A 15,883-nucleotide genomic window follows, 5' to 3' on the forward strand; every position below is an offset into this window, starting at 1 on the left:
AAAATTGAAAATTTTATTTCTATCTTCTTTCAGTCACTATTATTCTTTTACATATTTTTGTAATACTTACTGAGTTTGAGTTCTTCATGCGTGGAGGCTGTTTCTCCAGTTAGCCTCTCCTCGGAGTGGTTACTGTTTATTGCGATGTTGTTATTGTTATATATCGATTTGCCTGTAATATATATGTTATATTATTAATATAGGCTTTACATAAAAACATATTTAATTTATTTACTTAAATAACTTCAATGCATGTTATAATACATAAGTAAAAATTACATATGGCGGACTTAACACTTAATGGCATTTTCTACCAGGCACCCATGAGTTGTGCAGAGATATATTATTGGCGGTGCAAATAATATATAATATTTTTACAGAACATACACAAATAAAAATATATATGTGTATATATATATACACCGCCAATAACATATCTCTGCACAACTCATGGTTGCCTGGTAGAAAATGCCATTAAGTGTTAAGTCAGCCATATGTATATATTTTTTTCTGTATTAATCTATTTAATACTTGTAAAATTGCACCGCTATACTATCTCTGATCAACGCGTCGGTTGACTGGTAGAGAATGCCATCAGGCATTAAGTCCGCCATGTATACAATTTTGTGTGCAAAAGAATAAATAAATATATACATAATAATAAAGTATTAGTAAAGTATTTAAGAGGTAAATACTCCACAATAAAAAAATATTGTCCTTTCAAAATCCCGAAAGTTCCGTCAAAATCAGGCTAGTCATTTCGAGATTAGCAAGAACAAACTGATAGAAAGACAACTTTACTTTTTATATACTTTCATTAGCATTTAACATAAATAACCCTAGACAATTAACACAGCGCCATCTAGTCTCATGTAAGCAGAGCTTGTGTTATATGTACTAGACAACTGATATAAATACTATTTTTTTTTTATAATTACATACATAATATAGAGATATACCCAAGACCCAAGATAGACCCAAGTTAAGCTAGCTAAAGCTTGTGTTATGTGTACTAGACGACTGATACAAATACACAGATTTTTTCGTAAATACATATTATACATAGAAAACACCCAGAGCAATACAAACAATCATACTAATGTATACAAACATTTGCTTTGCACCGTGCGAGGAATCGAACCCGCGGAATCGGAAGTAAAGCGGTGGAAGCATACGCTGTTAATTTGAAATTACTTATTTGTCTATATATAAGCGACGGCAACCAATTTCAACCTGGTGGTTATTCACAGTAGGTTTATCAACTGAGTAATCTGAAAAGGTACCATTAGAGACAGTGATGTCGTCCAGTCCGTTGAGGTCCAATTTGAGGTCGGTGCGCGCGCCCTTCTCGCCGGCGGCCATGTTGGCGGCGCGGCGCCTGCGTCTGCGCACGTCTCGAGCCAGCTTCAGATCATAAGCTGTCGCTGATATCAGCAGTACTATGACCACGCATGACACGCCTCTGGAAGGTTAAGAAATGTATAGTGATGATAGTGGCAATGTGTCAATCTCTGCTACATTATCTGTGAACAGAGAAGTCCCACAGGGATCTATACTAGGGCCTATCCTATTTATTTTTTATACGAGTGATATTACTTACACTATTCGTAATTGTAATTATGATTTATATGCTGACGACCTTCAATTATACATATCTTTTAAACTGGATGCTATTGAGTCGGTAGTAAATAGAATAAATGAAGATCTGAATCGCCTAGCCTCTTGGTGTGAACAAAATTGTTTAGTTATTAACCCCAGTAAGTCGAAGATCATATTATTGGGCTCCAAATGTCAAGTAACTGATATTATGCAGCCACAAATTGTTATGTCTGGAAATCATATAGAACAAGTGTCATTAGAGATACTTATGTTCACGTAAAATCTCGTAAAATCTTCTTATATATAAAATTCTCGTGTCACAGTTTTCGTTCCCATACTCCTCCGAAACGGCTTGACCGATTCTCATGAAATTTTTTGAGTGTATTGAGTAGGTCTGAGAATCAGCCAACATCTATTTTTCATCCCCCTAAATGTTAGGGGTAGTCCACCCCTAAATTATTTTTTATTTTTCAGACAAAATTTTTAGTATCTATTTTTTTATGATACAACATACAAAAATACATACAATTCTAAATTTTCACCGTTCTTCAACCCCTATTTTTTTATAGCGTTATTAATTTATATGGCAAAACAACAACAAGTAGTATAGACAGCTAGTATTCTATAAAGCTGACATTTCAATTCCTATACTTAATTTTTTTCTACAACTTCCCTTGTTTTTTATTATATTTATATGATCTAAATAAATAATGTCTAATCTATTCTGGCTAAAAGGCGTTCTCTCTGTATTATTTGTACAAATACCAAGGTAACATAATTATGCTAAAGTTATTTAGTAATTTCCATCAATTTTATTATTATACAATTATTTCTATATTATATGTAAGCACATACAAATAATTATATAATAAAACAATTGCGTCAGATTATGTGTCGGTTGCAAACGTTGTTTTGTAAGTTGAACTGCAGCAATTGTTATTATTGCTAGTCGAGTGCTTTGAATGGCTCGCGGCCGTTTGTTAAAGATTTGCAACGTCGCGGCATCGCTACGATTACATTCACGTGCACATTCGTAACTAAAAAGATACTACATATATCTATCGTTTACGACCTCGGTGGTTTAGCGGTTTGGCACACTGCCTTACTTCCGATGGTCGTGGGTTCGATTCCTCTCACCGCACAAACATTTGTATTCATGAGTATGATTGTTTGTATCGATCTGGGTGTTTTCTATGTATAATATGTATGTATTTACGAAAAAAAATATATCTACGTATTTGTATCAGTTATAAGTTTTAGCTTAACTTGGGTCCGCTGTGTGAATTAACTGAGATTATTATTATAATCTTTCTTAAGTATATACGGCTAAGCTGTTAATCCGGCCCCCTTGTAATCCGACATTGTCTATTATTTGTTATTGAATATTACTTTGACAATATACTGTGTGCATATACATACATACATATATAACATAGAATCTTATCACTGGATCTGTAATTTGTCGGATTACAAGATATTATTATAGGACCCTTAAGCAGCACTCTATAATCCGACAAATACGATTTGTATGCAAAACTATAGTTATTGTTGTAACATAAAGAATCATTATTGGATCTATAATTTATATACTCTTTTGTAAAAAAATTCGGACTATAAGGGGTCTTAGTCAGTACTCTATAATCCGACAAATTCGATAGTCCGACACTGCCCTGCAAAATGATTGTCGGACTACCGGGGGTCCACTGTATAGTTTTGTTTTCAAAGTTTACTTTTATATAATAATGGAAGCTGTTGCCTTGTACTCGTGTAGATTTGGAGTATCCCAATGTGATAATGTTTATAAATCAAATGACTAAATGAATGTTAATTTAAAAATAACCAGCTACCTCGCCTCTGGTTTTCACGGGTGTACATGTATTATACATATAAACCTTTCTCTTACATTTATATTATTAAAAATATTTAATTAGAAAATTATTTAATTTATTGAATTTTAAATGATTTTTTTTTTCAAATTTTGGACATTTCTACATAATATTGTTAATTGCACATGTGTTACCCACTCACTAATAGGTATACCTCACTGTTGGGTTGACAGGTAGAGATCTCTTTTAGAGATAAGTCCAACTTCGCTCACTCTGTATATATTTAAGTTAACTACTGCATTTAATAGTGCAATAAAGAATATATGTAATTCGTTGAGCTCTTTAAAATTTCAATAAGGTAGGCTTTTAAGAATACTACTAAATCTTTTATGCTTCATCTGTCAATATCTTTGTTAAGTCTCTGAATGCGATGTTAAAAAAATTGAATTACTCGAGTTTTCCAGTAATTTTTATCGTTTTCAGTTGTGTAGATTTTTCATTTTTTGTTACAACTCCAGAAATCTTGAGCGAACCTACTCCCTACCTCCGAACTGACGGTTCATTTTACATATAAGAGTCTGTAATATACCTATATGAAGGAAGATATTTTCATTTGATGTAAGTACTCACAATAGAACCTGGAAAGTGGGATCCTCGATGTAAACATAGGCCCCATTCCTGGGTGTGCGGACAGCGACCACGGCATGTCGCAGCAGCGGTGCTCGAGCAGCGCTCACCAGCGCGGAGACCTGCTCCCGGGAGCATGATGCTGGGAGACACTCGCCAAGGTGAAGCGTCCGACGCTGGTAATGACAACATATCTGATTTATTTATCTATTTTTAAAGATCACCAACAAAAGTTACAGCAATACAATGTCATGGCTTAATACACCCCCCTTCGATCGAACCCCCGTCCAATTCAAACGGGGATCGAAATTACGACGGCTTGAGCTGAGGTTCGAACCCCTAGTGGTGCCCTCAGACTAAACTCGTATCCGTCAGACAGGAGTTGGCCTGCAGCCGCTCCATAAGTCTTTCCGCAGGTTTGGAGTGCCATCTGCACTCGTTCCCTATCGTCCGATGAAGCTGTAAAGGCCAGCTGCGACCAACAGCATTAGAATAGTCCGAAAAAAAGCTTTAATATATAAAAAATATATATCTTATATGTTTTTTAATACATACACTAGCGTTTATAGACCTAGAGGTCTATATTTTTCGGTTTCTCAATTCTTATATTTACAGGTAAGTAAATATAAGAATTGAGAAACCGAAAATGCTTTGTACAACATTCTGTTGCTATAATAATGATAATAATAATAATATTTATAAACTATATAAAACAGAACAAACATTTCTGAGGGTATACAGTTGCCATCTCCTCTCCTTAAGAGGGGAGATGAGAATAATTGGAAAAAAAAAATAATAATATTTATAAACTATATAAAACAGAACAAATATTTCTGAGGGTATAATAATAATGGAAAAAAATAATAATATTTATAAACTATATAAAACAGAACAAACATTTCTGAGGGTATACAGTTAAAAATCATTACCTGCCGTGGTAGTTATATAACTGTGTTACAGCAAGATAAGAATCTCGCACTATATGAATAAGGTTCATTTTTAGATTATTATTTCACATATCTAAATTAGCGGCACTCCTTGCGGGGTTCACTGCGAACAATATTCGCAAAGTTGACGGGAATCCGAATCTTTAGATGTGACCTGAATAATGTTTAGATTATATATATTTAAGTTTGTTATTGTAAATTTATATGTTTACTTTGTTAGTTGTAGTTTAAAACTTAATATGCTATCGTCGTCGTCGATCTCACATTGTATTTTACTGATAAAGGCTATAACAGAATAGCAGAGAGGGTGGACTCACTGCCCCCACTGTGTTATAGACCGTTTTGTCTCATTAATTAGTTTTTAAATTATATTATTCTATGGACAATAGTTGTATTGTGTAAAAAGTTTCTGTTTGAGACAAATAAAGATTATTATTATTATTATTATTATATATACTGCGGTGAAATTTTAAATTTCTTATTTTATATATATATAATAGAAGATTGAAGACTATCCACTCGCCCCGGCTTATATTTCTCGGTTTCTCTGTTCTTATATATATATATATATATATATATATATATATATATATATATATATATATATATATATATATATATATATATATATAACATTTCTCCTTAATCACTTTATCTATTAAAAAAAACGGCTTCAAAATCCATTGCGTAGTTTTAAAGATTTAAGCATACATAGGGACAGATAGCGATAGTAACTTTGTTTTTTTACTATGTAATGATAATTTAATTCAATGGAATAAAATGTGTGCATAAAGAAAAAATTATATTCCCAAATAGGATAAGGATAAATCACGGGATTTTTCATAACTGTACGTATAAATAATTACCGCTTCAAAGTTAAAATATAAAATAGTAATAGTAGTATATTTTATACTCACGGTCTTAACGACCTCTGCAAGGTCGGTAGTGACAGTCAGACGAGTGACGTAGAAGGCAGTCTCGAATGGCGGACTGGACCCCGACACGGACACGTCCTGCCTCCACTCGCTGAAGATCTGGGAGCCGCTACTCTCTGCAACAATAAATAAACCATTAAAACTAAATTAGTGATGGATTGGTTGGATATAACATTGCGGGTACTTTGCCTCATAATCAGACAGTTACTCGTAAAAACAAATGAGTGATTTATTGATTACTAGCTACTCGCCCCGGCTTCCCACGGGTGTACATGTATTATATAAACCTTCCTCTTCAATCTCTCTACATATTAAAAAAAACCGCTTTAAAATCCGTTGCATAGTTTTAAAGATTTAAGCATACATAGGGACGGACAGACAGCGACAGCGACTTTGTTTTATACTATGTAATGATGCATTACGGGTTAGTAATACTAGATTTAAAGACAAACTCGCTGTATGCCCCAAGTATCGTTTAGAAAAAGTCAATAGGTGTTTTATGAGAATAGGTTTAAAAATTTACAATAAAATACCAAAGGATATATTGGAATTACCCTTAAATAAACTCAAAACATCTGTTAAATCACATTTACTGAGCAAAGCTATTACTTGAATGACGAGCGTGCATGGCAATAGTTGTTCATGCACGGGATTTTCATTTAATGTTAGACATAGACACCTATATAAATATACATTGTAAATAGACTGGCTTTAAAAAAAGTTATTCAATTGAGTTTCTTGCCAGTTCTTCTCAATCAGATCTATAACCGTAAGGAAAAAATTAAAATTATAATAATGTGACGTTCATAAGCGGCTAAAATGTCCTACATGAATAAATGATTTTTGAATTTGTGTACTTTATCTCATGTCCAAAAAGTCATCATCCAAATATGTACATAATAGTTGTGATTATTTGTAGCTATCTGGAACCGAGTGTAAACAGCATTCTATTTATATATTGACTTATTTGTACCGTCTAACCTAGAAACCCTTGTTTTGCCTACCTTTTGTGTTATGTACATTGAAGTTAAATAAATAAATAAATAATGAGAGGGTCAAAAGTGGCTCCAAATGGTTCGTGTAAAACTACACACGGTGCTGCTCGCCAGTTCTCTTACTTGAACTCGGCTTTGACACGCTCCCGCGTGTCTAGAACCATGAATTATTTTTATTTTTCACAAAAAAAAATATTATTTTGATTTCATAAACAAAATTGTTTCTGTATAATTGTATAAATTAAAATAAAAAAAATTATGGAAGAATTTTACAGTTACATAAAGTCGAAGAGATCTTGCTAAATAAATTGATTACAAAATGCAAAGTATGCGAAATATATTTAATATTTTAACCCTAACAAATTAGTGGAAGTTTGTATTCACACATTTCGTCTTAAAAATGTAAAGTTACAACAATATATTTAAAAGAGCAACACGCAAGTTGCTTGCTCGTTCTTATGATGAGATAGCTATCCGCTGAGAGGTAGATAAAAAAAAACTGACTATGAAATGAAATGAATATTTATTGCTTAAAATGTGGTACATTTTTTTTTTATACTACTATGGTAGCAAACAAGCATACGGCCCATCTGATGGTAAATGGTTACCGTAGCCTATGGACGCCTGAAGCACCAGGGGTGTCACGTGCGCGTTGCCGACCGATCTTTAGAACTAGTTTCACACATTTTGTCATTTCTGACATGCAACAGACAAAACAGATGTCAATTTTGGTTATTATTCGTTAGTCAATATTAAGTACGTACATTATTTATAATATGAGTATCTCAACTTCGTATTAATGAAACATTTATAAATTATACATGTCAATGTTTTCTATTCAAAAGTGATTAAATTAAGTTTATTTGAATAAAGGATTTTCTATTCCATTCTATTCGGAGGCGGCAGATGAGTGTACTCATTTACCAAGTTGAATCTCATCATTAGTACATGTTTGACAACTTGACCTTGAATTGAATAAAGGATTCATGATTCTATTGTAAGGCATTTTATATTTGTATATAAATTATAGAAACAACAAAAAGAAAACATAAAAATCTTGTCCTTATTTAATAGTATTTAATACTTAAATATTCTAAAACGGAATATTGTATTTTATGTGTACGTTAAAATACTATCTAAAATAATATATAAACATGTACCTATTGTAATTAGATAAGAGAGAACTACATGCCCGCAGACAAACCCCGACAGGAGTTTTGCAGGATAGTAGAATAATGATATGTAAAATTTGAAAAATAAAACTTTTTATCTTTTTTTTTATAACACAGGGGACAAACGAGCATGCGGCTCACCTGATGGTAAGTGATTACCGCCGCCCATGAGCACCCGCAACACCAGGGGAAATGCAAGTACGTTGTCGGCCTTTTAAAAAGGAATAAGCTCTTTTCTTGAAGGTTTCAATATCGTATCGGTTCGGAAATACCATTGCTGGAAGGTGATTCCACAATGTGGTTGTGCGAGGCAAAAAGTTTCTAGAAAACCGTACTGTGGAAGACCGCCATTCATCCAGATGATCAGGATGGTATTTCAGTTTCTGGTGGGTGGTACGGTGGTGAAACTCAGCAGCTGGTATTAATCCGAACAATTCCTCAGAACACTCCCCGTGATATATGCGGTAGAAATATTATCTATCTATATAAAAAAATCTTATATGTAGTTTTTCTACTGAGTACCTTAAGGCTAATATTAATAGTAAAAAAATACTGTATCTAATTTTAGTAAGCCGTTCTAGTTAGGAAGCCGTATCGTAAGGTAAATGTATACAACATTAGTTACGATACGGTTTTCTATACAAAAGACATCAACGCGCATCACAGAAAACTAAATATCAGAGCACATATAACACTTAATTGATAAATGAATTTTATGTGAAAGTTTCTTATTTATTTCATGATTTTAGTTATTAAAAAAACCGTTGCGTAGTTATAAAGATTTAAGCATACATAGGGACGGACAGACAGCGACAGCGACTGTTTTATACTATGTAATGATAATCGTTTGTAGAACGCACACCTGACAGTTCGGAACTTTCAACGTTATAAGAATCGAGAGAATGGAAAAAAGTTGATTGTTTCTCTCATCCTCTTGCAGTAACCTGTTACTTATAACGTAACCTGTTACCTGCGACTTTGTTTTTTTGTGAATAAAGATAGCCATGCCCGGCTTCGTAATACAATCTCTATTAACGTATAATTTCATTAAAATACGGTCAGTCGTGTAGTTTTTAAAAGGTTACAAACAGACAGATATATAATAGTAATAATAATAATATCTCAGGACAATTCAAATAGCGCCATCTAGTTCCAAACTAAGCAGAGCTTGTGTTATAGATAGTAGACAACTGATACAATAATAATATTGAAATATATTTTTTAAATACATACCTAATATTTTTTTTTGATAATGAGCTCGAAGTTTAATATTTATGTAATTTTTTAGTAAAAATAGAAAATCATTTATTCAAATAATCTTAATTTAAGCACCATTGAATAGTCATAACAATTTTTTTTATCTACCGCTCATTCGGAAAGCTGTCTCATCACAAGAAGAACGAGCAAGAAACTTGTGTGTTGCTCTTTTAAATAATCCTTGTAAGTTTACATTTACAATTCGAAACGTGTGAATATAAACTACCAACCAGTACTAAATTATTAGGGTCAAATATAAAATACAATAAGATTAAATCAGTCGTAGTGATAAGAGCAGACCAGTCCCTACAAGCAGCACTCGTTGATAAGCACGACAGACATAACTTCACAAACACTCGTTCACGAGTAATATGTATAGTATAAGTAAGGAGCTAACAGAATATCAGCGCTGCAGAGTTATCTGTAGCATTATGCTGAGTGTTAGAGTGTAATATTACATAGTCTGGGCTATTACTATGAATATTATGTATGTGTTTAAAAAGTTGTTTAGTAACCTCACACAAGCTCTGCTTACCTTTGGACTAGATGACGCTGTGTGAATTGTCATGAATTATTATGATTGTAGTCTGAGTTAAAAAGAACTGACCGAACTCTTACTATTTTTCTTACTTTTTATCATATTATTAATTTACAATTATCCCAAAATTTTGGGATAATTATAATAATACATAATAAATAATACATATCAATAATAATACATATAAATAAAATTGGAGTGTCTGTTTGTAATATTGAAATAACCGTTTTTTGCTATATGCATATGAATAAAAATACGGCACATACACCAAAATAACATTTTTTACAATTTTTGTCTGCACAAGCAGACAAAAAATGTAAAAAATGTTATTTTTAAAAAATGTTATGTTATCCAGCTTTTTATAAAATGTTATGTTATATATATCCAGTTTTTTATAAAATGTTATGTTATCCAGCCGTTTCAGAGATTAGCCGGATTGTTCCGGCTAACCTCTATTGACGGGACTTTTTAACCTTTCTAACCGATATTGACGGGACTTTTTTTACCAAGTAGCTGATGTAATAAAGAGTAACATAGGCTACTTCAGAAAAATAAAGTTATGTTTGTAATCATATCAGAGTGAGTTGCAAGTATAGTTATGCAGGTTTTGTATAAAGCAAGAAAGTTATTATAATACAAATTGTTAGATAATACCGGATTCGTGCCGCAAGGCCGTGCCGAGGTCGCGTTTAGAAAGTGACATGTGCAATATGGAAATCATTACTTATTACACTATCACACACTAAAGATTAACATATAGATTTTATACATTACTACCTGTACATGCGACTTCGTCTGCGTGGAATTTAACTTTATTTTTCTAAAATAAAGATAGCCTAAGTTACTCCTTATTACATTAGCTACCTGTCAATAAAAGTCGCGTCAAAATAGGTCCAGCAATTTTAGAGATTAGCCGGAACAAACAGACAGACTAAAATTGTAAAAATGGTTATTTTGGTGTATGTACCATATTTATATTCATATGCATGTCGTAAAAAACGGTTATTTGAATATTACAAACAGATGCTCCAATTTTATTTATATGTATATATTTTGGGATAACTACAGCTTATATCATATCATTAATTTATAATTTGGATATTTACAATTCATAGCTAATTATATATGTATATAGTACACTACAGTACACTACTACTACTACAGTATACTAGCTGTCCCGGCAAACGTTGTTTTGCCATATAAATTAAAATCGCTATTAAAAAATAGGGGTTGATGCTGGAAGGGTGAAAATTTAGGATTGTATGTATTTTTGTATGTTGTATCATAAAAAAATAGAAACTAAAAATTTTGTCTAAAAAATAAAAAAAAAATTTGGGGTGGACTACCCCTAACATTTAGGGGGATGAAAAATAGATGTCGCATGCCTAATCCTTGTTAATGTGAATCTACTTAAAACAAAATTTATTTAAAAGAGCAACACACAAGTTTATACACTTCTTGCTTGTAACGAGTCTGTAGCGGTTTCTATGCTGATTGTCGCATGCCTAATCCTTGTTAATGTGAATCTATTTAAAACAAAATTTATTTAAAAGAGCAACCCGCACTTCTAGTTTGTGATGAGTCTGCATTCCGAAGGAGTGGTAGAAAAAAAAATGTGCTTATATCAAGTTTAGTTGAATAAAGATTATTTCTATTTCTAATTAGAGATACATTGCACTATATATAAAAAAACCTTATTATATTGCAAGTAATTAGGTACATAAACAAATAATGGACGATCCGAACAGAACACCGTCCCACTGTGCCTTACTTCATGCGAAATGCAGGCAGCGTTCCGGTAAGTAGTAAGTATATGTAGATTGTACAACGGACTGTGTTCTGAGGAATTGTTCGACATGATGCGGACGGCCACCTTCTACCACCATACCGCTCGCCATCAACCGGGAATTCATCCCCACATGATGGAACCTAAGTGGTCCCGATCAGTGCGGTTTCAGAGGAGCTTCCTCCCGCGTACACTTAGATCGTGGAATGAACTACCTGCCGAGGTTTTCCCACGAGACTACAGCATGGGGTTTTTCAAGAAGGGTATATTAAGGTTTCTTGATGGTCGGGAATGCGCATGTGATACCCCTGGTGTTTCAGGTGTTCATAAGCTACGGTAACCATTTACCATCAGATGAGCCGTATGCATGATTGCCACTATCGTAGTATAAAAAAAATGGTAGTCTAGTGGAATTGCTATTAAATCATTGAAGTGAATTACCTTGAGCAGACCTTAATGAGGGCCAACGCGCCACGGAAGGGCGCCAATCCGGCGGATCTGAACAATTTCAAGCAATTACTCAGCCAATGTTACTTGCTCCCTATATTTATTATCGGCAGCGACCGTGACCCGAGCCATAGAGTTACGTGAGGCCTCAGAACCATAGACAAAAGCCTCTTTTAAAAAATATGTCAATGCGTGCTATTCAAAGTCAGAAGTAATTTTGTTTATGATGTACCAATGTAGAAACAAAGACTAATGGTGACAGCGTGGTTTGCCTGCCAATGTTCGGTTGGTAATTTACTATATTGCTTATTTAGAAGTATGTATTTAGTTATTTACATTACTAGTTGTGCCCGCGGTTTTATCCGCATGCAATTTATAGCCTAGGTTTTATTCCTATATATAAGCTATGTTATTGCAAAGTTTAATTAAAATCCCTTTAGTAGTTTTTGCGTGAAAAAGGAACAAACATCTACCATAGACACTCTATCACGTATATTTAAACCAAGACACAGCTTACAAAGCAAGCTGCATGACGGGCGAAATAGATGATATTTTATCAATATAGGCGTTATTTTGCGGAAGTTCATTACTTAATGAAAATATTTTTATTTTGTTTAATTCCATAGCATGCATAGCATGAGTGAGTTTCAGTGCGGAAATCTGACCACCGCTACTGGAAGCGTTATGAGCTTTGTTGGTGATTAAACTCCGACCATTATTGCTTACCAATATATATATTTTATTTATTTGCATTGAATTGTTGTTAGAATCACCTACATATTGAGCATGCAAATTTAAAGTAATGTTAACATTAAATTTATAAATTTAACAAATATTAATGATGATATCAGCTAGTTTATACATATATAATAATATAGACAGGCTGTTAACCTCGAAAATATAATAAATTTTTGATGTAAGTACCTTAAATATTTTTATAATCATCTAGTGAGAAGCTGTTAATTTGATATTACAAACAGACACTTCAATTTTATTTATATTTTATATACAAGCACTGCCAGTGGTTTCACTGCGTTTAATTAAAGCCTATATTTTATTCTGGTGTATAAGATATACTACTGTAAAGTTTCGTCAATATTCGTTCAATAGTTTTTGCGTGAAAGAGTTACAAACATCCATAAATACTCACAAACTTTCGCGTTTATAATATTAATAAGATATATAGATAATCGTACATATAAATATCATTACCTGACCTACATCTGGAATATAAAGAATGGTGAGATAATTATTATACACGCCGTGACATAACCACATATTTATTTTGCTGTTTCATGTTAAATACAATCAACTTTTTGTATGTCGGTCAACCGGTGTGAGTAACACGAAACGTATAAACGTAATTTACCTTACTTCATAATAATAATTGTGTAAATATATCAAATTGTGTTATGTACATATGATATTAGGGCAGCGAGTAATTGGTCTCTCCTTGACCAACTTTTTTTGAGCTATTACGGAAAACCATGTAATAAGTAATTTAATTATATAATAGATTATATATATGAATTTAAAATTACATTTTTTGTTATGTATATAGTTATAAAAGAATATTTTTTTGACTACTCTAATGCTGTTGGCTGCAGGTGGCCCTTATAGCTTCGCCGGACGATAGCGGGCGAGTGCAGATGACACTCCAAATCCGTGGAAGGCCTTATGGAGCGGCTGGAGGCCAACTCCTGCTTCACGGATACGACTTTAGTCTGAGAAAATCGCTAGGGGTTTAAATCTGTCGTAATTTTAATCCTCGTTTAAATAGATCTGGATGTAAAGGGAGGGGACGCCCTAAGAAAAGATGGATGGATTGTGTGAAAGATGATATGAATAAAAGATGAGTATGCTCAGATGTGACGACCGATAGAGAGCAGTGGAAGAGAATGACATACTGCGCTGACCAAATAATGGGATAAAAGCAAGGCAATGGTGAATAGATCTGGGAATCGATCGGAGGGACGATAAATAAAGTACATGTTCATATACCCAGACTGACACTAATACAAATGTTTCCTTTCGAGCAAATGAATCTGCGACCATCGGAAGTGAGGCGGAGACCTAACCAACCTACACTACGCCACTAAGGAGCAGAACATTTCGACTAATGTGGACTCATGACCCCATTATTAGCAATGTCAGGTTGACCTTCACGTGGTTCCCCCTGGAAATCATCGTGATAAATTCTTGATGAATTTGTCATGATGGGTTAACTACCCTGACCTCATGCTCATCTTATCATCCTCCACTGGTGTCCCGCCAGCGTAAACCGTTAGCGCAGGCGGGTGCACCATTCCATTATCATCCAAAACAGAATCAAATCATGTAGGACATTTAATCCGCTTATGAACGTCAAATTGCTTGCATTACATTTTTTCCCTACCATCCAGTTCGATATACAGATTCAATTGAGAAGAACTTGCAAGAAACTCAACGTTTTTTTTAATAGCCAATTTTATTACATTGTCTAACTATATAGTTGTCTATGTCTAACATTCAATTTCTATAATTCTATTGCCATGCACGTTTGTCAATCAAGTAAGCATTTAGTTTAGAGTTTAGATTTTTTTTTGTCAGTCCAATTATATAGAAATATTGTTTCTGTAAACATTTGTACGTACCGTTCTAGCAATTTTATCTGGTCCGTTTGAGATATAAACAGGTAAAAGATTGAGAAATGTTTGAGACAAGTTGTGCTCGCGGAACGGGGCTCGGATAAATGTAGTATACATTATGAAAGGCACTCAATATTGAATCGACAATTTCACAATGAGCAAATTATCGTTTACATAATAGTATAACTGTGTGCGAGTTACATCCTTGTATATAATATATATATTCTCAGCCTGATCGGTTTAAAATTGACAAAGTTTCATACAAACTTTCAACCCCTATTTTATCCCCTTGGGGGTAGAATTAATCAAAAATCTTTCTTAGCGGATGCCTACGTTATAATATCTACTTGCATGCCAAATTTTAGCCAAGTCCTGTGGTTTGGGCTATCTACATATCTATATATCTACATATATACCTATATCATATAATATATCTTATATATAAAATTCTCGTGTCACAGTTTTTGTTTCCATACTCCTCCGAAACGGCTTGACTGATTCTCATCAAATTTTGTGAGCGTATTGAGTAGGTCTTAGAATCGGCCAACATCTATTTTTCATCCCCCTAAATGTTAGGGGTAGTCCACCCCTAAATTTTAATTTTTTATTTTTTAGACAAAAGTTTTAGTTTCTATTTTTTTTATGATACAACATACAAAAATACATGCAATCCTAAATTTTCACCCTTCTATCATTAACCCCTATTCTTTATAGCATTATTAATTTATAAGGCAAAACAACGTTTGCGGGACTGCTAGTATATTTATATACATATACAGCCATAGAGGCAAATATCGCGTTATAAAATGGGTTAGCAAGAAAGATGACTGCAACACATTGTTGGCCATACAGTTTATTTTGTACTCGTACCATGCGTGCCACGTTGTATTTCCAAATATCCTCATTACATATTGAGAAATGTAGCGTCATTGTTTAGATATAATTGAGTTAGACGTAAAATCTTTATTCTAAAACATACTTACTTTACGTTTTGAAATATGAGCGTGTTAGTTTTTATATAATTGGATTTTTATTCAACAGAGCGTTGTGGCGTAGATGTTTAGGAGCCGTTCAAGTATTACGTAAGGGGGGTGCAGGGGGGGGGGGTATTTACTTTGATTATTTTG

At 33.4% G+C, this 15,883-nt stretch overlaps 1 protein-coding gene across 1 annotated transcript in view; it reads right to left on the reverse strand.

The window, feature by feature from the left end:
• LOC131846154 (uncharacterized) overlaps positions 1-15,883 on the reverse strand; it is a 90,013-nt gene that overhangs the window by 10,263 nt on the left and 63,867 nt on the right. The window contains exons 3-6 of the mRNA XM_059195391.1: positions 5,917-6,050; positions 4,056-4,228; positions 1,284-1,462; positions 71-172 (exon numbers count right to left, since the gene is read on the reverse strand). Coding sequence (XP_059051374.1) covers positions 71-172; positions 1,284-1,462; positions 4,056-4,228; positions 5,917-6,050 — 588 coding nt within the window. The remainder of the gene's footprint in view (positions 1-70; positions 173-1,283; positions 1,463-4,055; positions 4,229-5,916; positions 6,051-15,883) is intronic.

This window comes from Achroia grisella, unplaced genomic scaffold (assembly GCF_030625045.1).
Source record: "Achroia grisella isolate CSIRO2021 unplaced genomic scaffold, CSIRO_AGI_Agris_v1 utg503, whole genome shotgun sequence".
NCBI lineage: Eukaryota > Metazoa > Arthropoda > Insecta > Lepidoptera > Pyralidae > Achroia > Achroia grisella.